General features: G+C 46.2%; 1 protein-coding gene across 1 annotated transcript in view; it reads left to right on the top strand.

Annotated features, from left to right (window-relative positions):
• The first annotated feature begins 2,995 nt into the window (after positions 1 to 2,995).
• LOC129332910 (solute carrier family 12 member 9-like) overlaps positions 2,996 to 14,324 on the top strand; it is a 110,843-nt gene continuing 99,514 nt past the window's right edge. Inside the window, exon 1 of the mRNA XM_054984214.1 lies at positions 2,996 to 3,229. Within this exon, the coding sequence (XP_054840189.1) occupies positions 3,031 to 3,229 (199 nt within the window). The 5' untranslated portion in view covers positions 2,996 to 3,030. The remainder of the gene's footprint in view (positions 3,230 to 14,324) is intronic.

Raw genomic sequence — 14,324 nt, 5'->3', positions numbered from 1 at the left:
GCGTTCCTGCATGTTCCCCCTCAAAATGAGCCCTGATTTTATGGATAATTGTCTGAAATGGATCATTGTGTGTAATTATGTTTATTGTGTTTTGAACGATGTACGCCTGAATTCTCCCTAGAATCTAAAATGACAAACCTGAGGCGATCGTACTTCGGTCACATTATGAGAAGACAAGATTCTCTGGAACAGTCAATAATGCTGCGAAAAGTGGAAGGCAGTAGGAAAAGAGGAAGAGCTAAAATGAGGTGGCTTGACTCAATAAAGGAAGCCCCGTCCTCCAGTTTGCAGGACCTGAGCAAGGCCGATTCCAGATGACTAACCTTAAGTCGTTTCATGCCGCCCTCTTCCGGATCGCGACGGGGAAAATGCGAAATATCGCGTTTCCTCGTGCGAGTTTTGCGCGTCGTCGCGCAAAACTTGCGCGAGGAAACGCGATATTTCGCATTTTCCCCGTCGCGATCCGGAAGAGGGCGGCATGAAGCGACTTAAGGTTAGTCATCTGGAATCGGCCCAAGTCTCTGAATGATAGGATGTTTGGGAGGTCTTTCTTTCATAGGGTCGCCATAGGTCAGAGAGGCGACTTGACAGCACATAACACACACACAATCTGCCCTGAGCCTTTTTGAGGGGAGGGTGGAAGAGAAATCCAATAAGACAAAATAAATACATCTCCAGGCTCCACCCCACAAATCTCCAGGCAACCTTAGGCCTGATCCAAGTCGTTCTGCTGACCCAAAGCCAGGATAAATCCTCTTGTCTCCATGACCCTCAAACTGCCTCTGTTGTCCCAGATGCTTCTCAAGAGGGGGAGCAGTGTTTAGGCGCTAGCTTACCGGTGCTCGTCTTTGTATGCCCTGGCTTTCATTTCAGATTTTCGGTTTTTATTGTCTCTTTTTAATTGCTTTTTAAAAATGTTATGGGTCTGATTTCTATGGTGCCTGGGGAGATGTGCCTCCCCGCAGGAGCGGCTTAAATCAGAGGGAGATGGAGGGGGCAGAGACAGAAAAGGGCAGAAGGCAGCGAATGGGAAGGGAGAGGGGTTACGCAGGCTTGGCGCTTGCAGCAATCTCAACACATGTACCAATTTCCTTTGAAACCAGTGGAGCTTACTTCTGAGTAAACATGCTTAGCCTTGAGTTGTAAACAGAGGAGACGAATGGGAATGCCAACTGGCCTGCTCCTTTATCGTTAGTAGAGGACTCGATCAGCAGAAAGAAGCCGGTGCAACGTAAATGGGCTTTGCGGTTACGCAGCCAAGGTGTGCTTACTCCGGATAGAAGTCCCTGCACCGTATCTCAGGCCAAGGGATTGGGGCTGCATCTACAGGTGCTTGAGTCTGCTCAAGGGATTTGCTTGGAAGGAAAACCCATGATTTTGTCCCATGATTTAGGAGATGCAGCCTGAAGAAGAGTTCTGATGAACTCAAAAGCTTACACACTATTTTATTTGACCGATTGATTTCATTTATATCCATTTTTCTCCCCAGAGAGGACCCAAGGTCACTTGTGCTGTTCTCCTCTCCTCCATTTTATCTTCCCTGTGAGTAGGGTTGCCATCCTCCAGGTGGTGGCTGGAGATCTCCTGGAATTACAACTAATCTCCAGCAGATAAAGATCAGTTCTCCTGGAGAAAATGGCTGCTTTGGAGGGGGTCTCTATGGCATTATACGCTTTTGAGGCCCCTCCCTCCCAAACCTCTTCCACTCCAAGCTTCACCCCTCAAATCTCCAGGAATTTCCCAACCTGGAGCTGGCAACCCTACCTGTGAGGTGGGTTAGGCTGAGAGCATGTGACCTTCATGGCAGAACAGGGATTTGGACTTTGGTTTCCCAGATCCTAGTCTGACACTCCTACTGCTAATCCACACTGGCTGTCTCCCCCAAAGGGACCCAAAACAGCTAACATAATTCTCCTCGCCTCTACTTTATACTCACAACAACCCTGTGAGGTAGGTCAGGCCAAGTGCATCACCAGTCCAAGGCCACCCAGCGAGATTCCAGGACAGAGCTAGGATTTGAACCTGCATCTCTCAGATCCTAATCTGATACTCTAACCCAGCGCTTTTTTTCAGCAGGAACGTGGTGGAACGGAGTTCCGGCACCTCTTAAAAATGGTCACATGGCCGGTGGCCCCGCCCCCTGATCTCCAGAAAGAGGGGAGTTTAGATTGCCCTCTGCGCCGCTTGGCGCAGAGGGCAATCTAAACTCCCCTCTGTCTGGAGATCAGGGGGTGGGGCCACCGGCCATGTGACCATTTTCGCAGAGGGTGATTTAAACTTTAAAAACTCCCCCCCCTGTTCCAGCTGACCCAAAGTGACGTCATTGTGCGGGCTTGAGTTCCACCACTTTTCCCAGAAAAAAAGCCCTGCTCTAACCACTACACCACACTGGTGCTCATATATGTTGGTTTCGTTGGTCCTAATAAAAGGTATCACCCTGACCTGGTTAGCCAGGTGAACCTGATCTCATCATACCTCAGACGCTAAGCAGAGCCAGCCTTGGTAAGTAACTGGATGGGAGACCTCCAACAAAGACCAGGGTAGCAGAGGCAGGCAATGGCGAACAACCTGTTAGTCTCTTGCCACGAAAACCCCACTAGGGGATCGCCGTGTCAGCTATGACTTGAGGGCACTCTCCGCCGCCAATGAAAGGTGTTGTGCAGCCAATGTTCTGGCCTTTGGGGGTGGATTTCGCTTCGGGACCTCTAGGGCTACTAAGGACTTCCTTCTGCCTCCGGTCCCAAACGCGCTTCCTCGGAAGGCGGCCCCTTCCCACGCCGAGGCGGTTCGCAGGAAACGAGGCCCGCGGAACTCAGCGAGACGAGCTCCTCGCCGGAGAGACGCGAGCAGGCGAGCGCGCCTCTCCCTTCCCGGGGTCGAGCCGGGGCAGGAGGCGGAGATGGGGGCGGGCGGAGGGCGGCGCGTCTGCGGGTGGGCCGGCCGGGCGGGCTGCTTGCGCCCTGGGGCTGCCGCCGGTGCCGGGCCAGTCCTCGTCCCGTCGGCGGCGGAGGTGCCTCGGTCGCCGTCAGCATGCCGAGCCGGAGAGGAGGCGGTGGCGGCGGCGCGTCGGAGCGCAGCCCGCTGCTGACCTACCGCCTGCTGAGCAGCGCCTCGATGGACGCGGAGCCGCCCGGGCCGGGGGCCGGAGCCCGCAAGCTGCCCACCTTCCTGGGCGTCGTCGTGCCCACCCTGCTCTCCATGTTCAGCGTGGTGCTTTTCCTGCGCCTCGGTGAGTGCGCCCGGCCCGGGCTGGCTCCCAGTCGCCCGCTTGGAAACTCTCCCAAGTTTTAACTCGAACTCTGCTTCTTAAAGGGGGGGGGGCTGCTCGGTGGGGCGGTTCCCAACCTCCAGGGCAGCCCTGGAGATCTCCCGGAATTGCCACCGGTCTCCAGGCGACAGGGGTCGGTTTCCCTGGAGAAGCCTGCTACTTTGAAGGGTGGACTCCATGACATTATACCCTCTTAAAGTTCCTCCCCAGGTCCCCTCCTTTAAAAAAAAGCCTTCAAGTATAGCTACGATTGCCAATCTCCAGGCGGGGCCTGGAGATCTCCCGGAATTGCAACTGATCTCTAAGCTAGTTTTCAGTCCCCCTGCAGAAAATGGCTACTTTGAAGGGTGGACTCCATGACATTATACCCTCTTAAAGTTCCTCCCCAGGTCCCCTCCTTTTAAAAAAAGCCTTCAAGTATAGCTACAATTGCCAATCTCCAGGCAGGGCCTGGAGATCTCCCGGAATTGCAACTGATCTCTAAGCTACAGATTTCAGTCTCCCTGCAGAAAATGGCTACTCTGGAGGATGGAGTCTATGGCATTACATCCTGTTAAAGTCCCTTCGTTACCTCCGCAGGCTGCCCCCTCGCAAAAATCTTCAGGTATCTCTAGAGTTGCCAACTTCCAGGCGGGGCCTGGAGATCTCCCAGAATTACAACTGATTTGCAGATTACAGAGATCAGTTCTCCTTGAGAAATTGGTAGCTTTGGAGGGTTATGCGTTATACCCTGCTAAAATCCCTCCCACCCCCCAAATCACCAGGTATTTCCCAACCCGGAACTGGCAACCACGAGAGCCAGTGTGTGAGTTTTCTAGGGAAGCCCTTAGAGGCAAGCCAACGTTTCTCATCTTCAGACTCTCTCCTCTTTTCTTCTCTGTTGCCGCCCCTTGTCCCTTCCCTGCTTTGAAATGAGACCGGGCCACCTCGCAGGTGTGTCGGAGAGGTGGCTGGGTGAGTAGATGTGCTTGACGAAGGACGTGTTAGTAGAAAGCCTGCCTACTAATTATAACTTCCTTACATCCGTCTTCCGAGGCAGAGCCCATGCACAGAAAGAGGACAGACACGCCTTGGGAGTTCAGCCCACAGGTTATGGGTGTTCGTGCCAAGGCTTGCCCACAGACAATTCCTCAGTAATCTGTCTTGCCGCTTGACCTAGAACTCGGCACCTTTCCCCAGTTTCCGTGGCAGCTGGCTGGGCTGGTTTCCTCCCCTAATCCAAAGTCCTTTCTTACTTCTCTTTTGGAAGCGGTGTCTGGCTCTTACATGAATCAAAGTCCTTCCTTCCTTCTCTACACAAAATCTGAAAGAATGGCTGAATCCTAGCCGTCTCCCTGACATACTATTTATTTTATTTTTATTTTATTTTATCACATTTCTAGACCGCCCTCCCCATCAGACAGGCTCAGGGCGGTTTAACAACAGTTTAAAACAGTAAAAACATTATAAAAACATTAAAACATTATATCATAAACAATTAAAATTGGCGGGTATAAAATATTAAAATACAGCATTTTCCTGCATGGGTGGTAGACGGTCTTCAGTGGTATGGCCGGCGAGAGGACAGCCTAGCCCCCACCAAATGCCTGGTGGAACATCTCCGTCTTGCAGGCCCGGCGGAAAGATAACAAATCCCGCCAGGTCAAAGTCTCCTCAGAGAGTTCCACCAGGTCGGAGCCAGGACCGAAAAGGCCCTGGCTCTGGTAGAGGCCAGGCGGACCTCCCTGGGGCCAGGGACCATCAGCAAGTGTTTAGTGGCTGATTGAAGCGACCTCTGGGGAACATATGGAACATGCTAGTTTTCTGCATGCGGGGAATGTCTTGTACTGAGGGAGCCCCCTCAGATCACATGAGACCTGCCGTCTGACTTGGATGCAGTAAAGGCAGGCGGTGACCTACATCTTCAGAGCACCTGGCGCTGTAGCACGTAATAATTTGCTTGCCCCATAAACATTCAGCTCACCTGGGCCTGCCGTACAGTAGCACGCTAATCAACCTGATAATCCAGGCATCATAATATCAGGCCTTTGTCTAACCTGACACACCCCAAATTACACTGTTGTCCTTAATGACACTTCAGAGTTCCTCTGATCTCTTAGGAACACCTTTTCATCTGCATTTGGCAGCACTGTTCACATGTTAAAGCGAACACACATATATCCTGCATGGACATGCGTACAATTGTATGAAGAAGCCGGCATGTGTTCCCTTTAAAAATGAAACCGGCAACCAGTACCTGGATGTGGAGTTTATCTCGCACGTTCAGCTATACGTGCATCGAATGTAGCATGAGAATTACTCGATGCACATATGAAGACAAATCAGTGCATACATTATACAAGTGTTCACTGCAGTGTGCGAACAGGGCTCTTTTACCAGCTTCCTAGTACCCCAAAGTCCTCCCCCCAAATATTCCAACACTTTGTCAGCCAGTCGTCAAAATCCTCTTCTAGAATCCTGCAATGTCGTCTTTGAGAAATCCTCCCTTAAAATAAGCTGCCTGCTTTTTAGAAATCCCCGCCCTCCTCTGTTATAGATTTGCAAACAGTTAGTGACCTGTGGCAAGTAGGAAGTTTCTCCAAGCGACCAGGAAGTGGGATTTGGGTGGACTTTTCCTTTTTTTTCCAGGCTGGTGATGTGGCAAAAAAATGTGGCTGGCTAGTAAAAGAAAATGGGTTTATCGCTTTTGTGCGTGCGCGTTTGCCAAACTGCTGTGTGATCCCCAAATATGATTCTCTGGTTCTGTTGACATTTTGCTGGGCTGATGTCCACCGACTTTGGCTTGATACTGGCGCTTGTTTGCCAAGTGGTAACTTAACCTTTTCTGTGCTCTCCCAACTGAATGGGTATTACCAGGTTGAGGCTGCCAACCTATTGTGAGCGGCCACATACCATTTATACACCTCACCTCCCCATGGGATCCGCTCTTGCAACACCTGGAAGGATACTTAAAGGGCTCTTTGATGAGCTATAAAGAGTCCAGTAGCACCTTTAGGACTAACCAACTTTATTGTAGCATAAGCTTTTGAGAACCACAGCTCTCTTTGTCAGATGCATCTGACGAAGAGAGCTGTGGTTCTCGAAAGCTTATGCTACAATAAAGTTTGTTAAAGGTACTCCTGGACTCTTTACTGTTTTGCAACTACAGACTAACATGGCTAACTCCTCTGGATCTATGGGCTTGCTAAGCTGTGTGTTGATTGTCCTGCTAAGTGGGTGCCAAGAATCTTGCTAACTTGTCTGATCCTCCTAAGATTTCCCCCAAAAGTGTGGAGGGATTGCAGTCACTTCCATGGGTTACAATTCCTAGCCCACCAACCTCACTGTTAATCCCAGTAACCTCCACATGCCAAAAGTAGAAACATAGAAACAGCGAGCTGGAAGGGTACCCCAGGGATCATCTAGTCCAGCCCCCTGCACAACACAGATAGTTCACAGCTATCCCTCTCACCTCCCTCGGTGACCCCTACTCTATGTCCAGAGGAAGGCAGAAAACCTCTGGGATCCCTCGGTGATTTGGGGATCTAGTGTTGACCAAAATCAAAAAGAGTCCAGTAGCACCTTTAAGACTAATTTGACCAAGGCTTTCTTTTTGAATGTCGAAAGATGAGATGTTTCCTTGGTGAGAGAACTCCTATCATGAAACGTTGACGGCTTTGATAAAGAAGACTGGAAACGGGAGAGAAACATCGGCTTTCCTATCAGCAGTCACGCAAAGAATTTGTACACCCTTTGAATTATTATATGAACCTTCAATGATTGTTTGAAACTTGCAAATTACAAATCTTTGAGGAATTACACGATTTCTTCTTCAGTTGCACTTTACACTTTAGAGAATCGACTATAGTGTTCTGGGTTGAATATCATCCAATGAAATTTGTTTGCGTGTTGATACTTAGAAGCCCTTGATGTATGCAGACAGGGTGGATTTGATTTAAATCAAACTGATTTAAATCACGATTTAAATCACTAGTCATTAAGGCTTGATTTAAATCATAGTTTTCTACATAAAGACTAATTCTTGCTGGTATAACTTTAATATGCAAGTAGATGCCTGCCTTACCGATAGGTAAAGGAACTTCATTAAAGTATTCCCAAACTGGGTCTCTTTTACGGCCTGCTGCCATTATAGGTTTTTTCCTCCAAGGAAAGAATGTGATAAACCTCAGGTCGTACACACAAAAGAGCCAAAGACTTGGGCAGTATTGTGCTCAAAAAGTTTCACTTTCATTTTGTGCTGCTTGCCCCTCCCTCCTCACACTTAGTTTCTTCTTGTGCAGATCTATTCCACTCCAAACAATCAGAAAAAGATTGTTTCTATTCACTGAACTTCTTGAAACTTAGCACTGGAGGGGTTGATTCTGTCTTCACAGGTTTGTAGAACAATAGGATTAAGGTCTTTTTCTCAACTCTGTTCATGTTATAACATTTTTGCTGTGAAGAAGAGGCATGTGATCTCTGCTGAGCTGACACAAATTCAGTTTTGAGAACTGCAAAACCAAGCATCTGTGATAATATCTTGTAGGCAGAGAAACTGCCCAATAATCTTACAAAAACCTCTGGAAGAGCATGACATTGTGAATGGATTAATGGCATTTATTTACCAAAAAATTTAAACATATACAGCCTTATTCTACATAATTAAAAACTAATCTTTATTTCATGATGGAATAACCTTTGGATGGTAATATATTTTCCTCAAAAAGCATTTTATTTAAAAAAATCCGATTTAAATAAAAAAAATCCGATTTTTTTGATTTTTTAAAAAAAATCATTGATTTTTATCCACCCTGTATGCAGAAGTTTATTGTTTACATGTAAATAAAGAGTCCAGTAGCACCTTTAAGACTAACCAACTTTATTATAGCATAAGCTTTCGAGAACCACAGCTCTCTTTGTCAGATGCATCTGATGAAGAGAGCTGTGGTTCTCAAAAGCTTATGCTACAATAAAGTTGGTTAGTCTTAAAGGTGCTGCTGGACTCCTTACTATTTTTCAACTACAGACTAACATGGCTAACTCCTCTGGATCTATGAACATGTAAATAAGACTCTTAGGAGGAATGATATGTAACTGGTGTGGATTTTACAACTTGTGTTTAAGAACTGGAACTTTTTCACGTAATTTGACACCCCTCTTTATTGAGTTTATTGAGCGCATGTGGAGTTCCTTGTATGACTTTACTTATTTTTCCTTATGAACCAATACACCTAAAAATAATTTTGTGTAACATTTGGTTGTTTGTTACTTAGTTTTCACGGCTGTGTTGTTTTTTCTATGCCCAGAGGAAGGCACAGAACCTCTAGGATTCCCAGCCAATCTGGGGATTTAGTGTAACTAGTATATATCTATCAAACATCTTAATTTTCTTTTAGTCAGTTTGGGATGAGGGTACCTGAAGAACCTAAACTATCCGTCTTCAAGTTAAGTAATTCTTGGTGCCTTCGCCTGTGGAAATGAGGTAAGCAGTGACCAAAGACAGGGTTTCTCAGTGCCGGGGCCCTGCCTGTGGAACTCCCTCCCATTTGAGGTGCTTTTAGGCACCAGGCTACAACATTTCTGTTTGGCCAAGCTTTTAATGGAGTTTTATCCCATCGGACTGTTGTTTTACTGACCTTGCCACTGTTTATGGTGATAGTAGTGAACATGGTGTTTATAGAGGGACAGTGATGTGTAGTGGTTAGAGTGTTGGCGAAGGGTCTGTGAGGCCCAGGTTCGATTCCCCGTTCTGCCGTGGAAGCTCTCTGGGTGACCTTGGGCCGGTCACGCACTCTCAGAGCCGAACCACACGATACGAATTTCACGCAGACTTACTTACATGTGTTCCAACGTTGTTTTCAACTACACGCGCCAGGACTGCAGGACCTCCATCGAACCCGTGTTTGCGGTGGCACGGGTTTTCTCCGCATACCTCCAAAATATCCCATCATGCATCTCCACTTTGCACAGATAGGAAGCGGAAGATGTAGGAAATAAGGACGCTCTGCATTGCCGACTTACTGATTGTGACTGCGTACACACACTGTCGTGGCGACACTGGAGCAGAAAATTTTGAATGCACGTGTCCTGGTCCAGACTGGACCAGGACATGTGCTCATTGATAGAATGCTGGACACGGGCATTTGGGATAAGACAGGACTCCTGACACTCGCTCGGTCTCGTGTAATTCGTATCGTGTGGTTCGACTCTCAGCCTAACCTTACCTCACAGGGTTGTTGTGTGGAAAAAACGGAAGAGAACGAGGATTAGTTAAGTGCTTAATTCTTGTGGCCCCCTCTTACATGCCCACGGTAAGGCCGATCTCCATCTTGGGGTCAGGTAGCAATTTTCCCCAGGCCGGTTTGTCTAGGGATCCTGGCAGTGTTTTTCCATCTTCTGGGTATAGAGCCACTGAGTGTGTGTGTGCGGGGCAGGGTCGGGGGTATTTGCGAATTTCCTGCACTGTGCAGGGGGTTGAGCTAGATGACCTTAGAGGTCCCTTCCAACCCTATGATTCTATGTTTCTACCTTGGTTCCCCATTGAGAAAGGTGGGGTATAAAAGAAGTAAATAAAAATAAATTTGCAACTTGCTTTTATGACCGATTGAAGCTGCCTTATACCAGATCAGGCACTCGGTCCATCAAGATCAATGTTGTCTACTTGAATTGACAGCTGCTCTCCCAGTTCTCAGATAGACGCCTTTTACATTGCCTGTTACCGCCTCCTTTTAACTGGAGTTGTCAGGATTTGAACCCGGGACCTTTTGCGTGCCAAACAGATGTTCTACCAGTGACTCGTGGCCCCGTCTCATAAATAATTGCTGTCATAGTTTTCCTTTTGGTTTTATTGGTAAAAAGGTAAAGGTAGTCCCTTGTGCAAGCACCAAGTCTGACTTATAGGGGGACATCACATCATGATGTTTTCTTGGCAGACTTTTTATGGGGTGGTTTGCCACTGCCTTCCCCAGTCATCTACACTTTATGCTCAGGAAACTGGGTACTCATTTTACTGACTTCGGAAGGATGGACAGCTGTGTCAACCTTGAGTTGGCAACGTGAACCCGGCTTCCGCCAGGATCGAACTCAGGTCGTGAGCAGAGCTTGGGCTGCAGTACTGCATCTTACCACTCTGCACCACGGGGCTCCTTGGTTTTATTGATTGCTGCTTAATCTATACAGTGAAATTGTCTTTACAGTTGCTAGATGAGTTTCACCAAATTATTTTAATTTATATCATTTTTAAAAAATCCTGTTCTTTGTCTTATTGAAGTTGGCCACCTTGAGCAAGTTTTATTTATTCATTTTTAGGTTTTGGGAGAGGTGGAGTATGATCCCATGAATTGATTCTCAAGTAATATTAATTACTTGAGAATTAACTCATGGGTTAATATATAATACTAATATGTTAATATTAATCTCTCAAGTAATATCGATCGATCGATTGATTAATATTCCTTGAGAGACTGACACTTAAAGGGCTAGGTGACTTGTCCAAAGCCGTTGAGTGAGTATGTGCGACAGCAAGGGTTGGAACTCACGTCTGTCCGGGAGCCCCTGAACGGCAGTTTTTTCTGCTGCTTTCCCAGAGTTTAATGAAATGCTTTGAGGTGAACGCCTTCTCTTTGTCAATGAATCCGCTGGAGTGAAAGCAAACAGACTTCTTTTCTTTGCACCGGATGATCAATCAAAAAGTGCTTTCTCCCACGGGGGAAAGGGGAGAGCCGGTCTCCGAAATTGCTGTGGCAGCTTAGAAAATGAAGCCTGCGTGCCCGTAAGTGCTGGCAGTAATAGGGCCTGGGTCCCTGGAGCCTGGGGCCAGCGAGAGGTCTTGGTGATCTTTATGTTCCATGTGTCATGATAAATGTCTTGCGGCAACTGCCGGCTGGAACTGGGTGTTAATTCGGGGGGGGGGGGTCTGTGAAAAAGGCCACGTTGAGGATATTGATGCAGAATTGAAACAGAAATGCCCCTTAGGGGGCTTTGTCCATTTTCTCTCCTGGCACAGTTCCTGCCTTAATGAGTACTGCATTTATCAATGATGCCCAACAAGCCAAAAAAGAGCAAGTAGACGCTAAGAATCCATTTTCCTCTCTGGCTGAGCTGTTGGCTGTGGAAGAGTCTTGGCCAGTATTTACCCAGAGGAACACGGAATTGCCCTTTGCTAACAAGCTGAGTTCCATTTCTCCCAAATTGTACAGGGGAAACCAGATGGTTCGGTCGTACCAAACCTGGCAGAGTCTGGGGGCGCCTGACGGGCTCACGGATTTATCCTGTTTGCATGTAGCTGCGTTCGTCCGAAGCAAGATCTGAAAACAATAGCCAAGTCATGCCTTTTATTAAGCCTGGCAAAGCAGAGTGCATCCCCAGAACTTTTCATCAGGATGGATATTAAAAAATAAAGTTGTTGTTGGGAGATTTCGGGATCTTATGTTAAGGGCAGGTATCTGCGTCCTGTGTTGAATGCCAGGCAGTTTTGAAAAGTTTGGGCGGTATAGGGTAGAGCTGGTAGCATCCGTTTTTATGAATCAGCAAATGCATTGCCAGTTTGGGAGAGTTACAGAAATGATGAAGAGGAGTTAGCTGTGTTAGTCTGTAGTTGCAAAATAGTAAAGAGTCCGGTAGTACCTTTAAGACGAACCAACTTTATTGTAGCATAAGCTTTCGAGAGCCACAGCTCTCTTTGTCAGATGCATGTCAGAAACGATGAACATATTTTGATATCCCGTATTCCTTGCTCTCTCTCAGTGCAAGGAAAGATTCAGCTTTAATTCTAGATAACTGCAACTGGAAATGCTTATAGAATACCTTAGCAAGTCAGTTGGTTGACTATTATTATTTTTTTTGAGGAAAGGATTTCAGATTCATTTCTGTCAATGGTTCCTATAGGGATTTTGACCGTCATGTGATCTTTGCAAGATCAGGGCATCTATGATATATGCACAGTTGAAACGGTGCACAGACGCTTCACATGGTATTAAGATTTCCAGGTAGATTATACAGACAGCCGTATAGCTGGTGTGCAAAAGTTGATGGCGTGTTTTCTGGAGGGTAAGGGAAAGATTCTCTTCTTTTTGTGCAATGCTTGATCGCCATCTCTATCTACGGATCAATTTTCCCCACTCTTACATTGCTATGCTAAGCAGCGTTACTCCGGTCTAAGTCCCTTGATTTTAATGGGCTTAGACTGGGGTAACTTTGCTTCGGGTTGCACTGTTAGTTTCCATGTCCCCATCACTTCCTTTGCCCATAACTCTAATTTCTCCAGTCTCCGGAATTCTGGAATATCTCCAACATCCATTTCCGAACATGAGCTCTCAGCTGGGACGCATGTTTATAAGAGAAGCAGATTTTTCATTTGGTGGGCAGATTTTTTTTTTAAGCCTGGCTTTGATGGGGCTTGGAGATTGGCTGCAAGCATATGACTTGGCTTGGTTGTGAGAGTCATTCGCAAATATTTGTTCCGCAAGATCTTGTTTAATATATGATCTCTGTCTTGGTACATTACAGGCAATCTGGTTTGCGCTGGCCAAATCTGAGGGGGTGGAAGTAGGGTGGTTGTTGTGAGACATCCTTGGAGCTGGCATTTTTATACTAGAATGTCTTTCTTTTTTAAAAAATATATTTTTATTTGTTTTCATTACAACTTAAACTAATAACAGGTTACTCAAGCTTTAAACATTTAGTACATGTAAATACCATACATTTCAGTCTATCTCTTCTATACAATCATAGTTATATATCTTCCTATTATTGCTGTAGGTCTACTTTGTTTAGTTCCAATACTCATTTTCTTTTCTCGTTCTAACAGTTTTTGTCCTGCTAAATCACATTTATGTTCATTATTTTATATTTTCGTTCCATCTATCTATGAAGCAGAGTCCATCCTCCTTTCCAATTATATCTATTTTATTTTTCCCTTTTCTTACATAGTTAGTATATATTTATGCCGTATATTTCAGTCCATCTTTACCACTTCTTTCCTTTTCTTATCTTTCTGAGTTCTTCCTCTGTTCAGCTTTGTGGTTTTGTTTGCACCTGTATTTGATATGGAAGCCCTGAGGAAGAGTATGTGTTCTGTGCCTCAAGAATTATCCTTATCATACTTTTCTACCTGCAATTACCACACTTCTCTCAGATTCCTTGTGACCTTTGGTGTACATGTAATCTGTAGTATTGCACAAGCACAGAATTTTGTACTTTGCAGAGAGTTCAAGATCCCCAGAACTGCCGATCTTGTTAGAAACTGTGTGCAGTTCTGGAGGCCTCCCTTCAAAAAGGATGTGGACAAAATCAAGAGCGACGAGGATGATCAGGGGTCTGGAGACTGAGCCCTACGAGGAAAGGCTGAGGGCCTTGGGAATATTTAGTTTGGAGAAGAGGAGATTGAGGGGGGACATGATTGCTCTCTTTAAATATCTGAAAGGCTGTCATTTGGAGGAGGGCAAGGAGCTGTTCCAGTTGGCAGCAGAGGGTAGGACCCGAAGCAATGGGCTTAAATTACATGCACAAAGGTACCGGCTGGATATTAGGAAGAACATTTTCATGGTCAGAGCAGTTCAAAAGTGGAATCAGCTGCCTAGGGAGGTGGTGAGCTCCCCTTCACTGGCAGTTTTCAAGAAGAGGCTGGATGAATACTTGTCAGGGGTGCTTTAGGCTGATCCTGCACTGGGCAGAGGGTTGGACTAGAAGGCCTGTATGGCCCCTTCCAACTCTATGATTCTGTGAAAGAAAGCTTCTAGATCCTATGTCTGTATGCAGGAAATTACTAGAGAAGTCTCAGAACAAATCCATACTTTCGAGATCTGATGTTACTTTGATGTCTGGGTATTCCCTAAATGCCTGTCCAATGTTAATTTAGCAACGATGAAAATCTGAAGGGATTCAATAGGTTGTACAGGTTGCTTATTTTGTTATTGTCCGTTTTTGTATCGAACAGGTATTAATGTTGACACCATGTTGTACAATTTTTATTAATAATTTTTTTGGGGGGGGAAAGAAGTCTCAGAACCAGGACAAAGGAGGACAAGGATGAGACAGGCTGTTTTAGATCTCTAGAACTTGGGGAGAGGGTAAGAAC

Source organism: Eublepharis macularius, chromosome 6, assembly GCF_028583425.1.
Source record: "Eublepharis macularius isolate TG4126 chromosome 6, MPM_Emac_v1.0, whole genome shotgun sequence".
In the NCBI taxonomy this organism is placed as follows: Eukaryota; Metazoa; Chordata; class Lepidosauria; order Squamata; family Eublepharidae; genus Eublepharis; species Eublepharis macularius.
The sequence above is the reverse complement of the archived record's forward strand: the minus strand, read 5'-3'. Positions and strand labels throughout refer to the sequence as shown.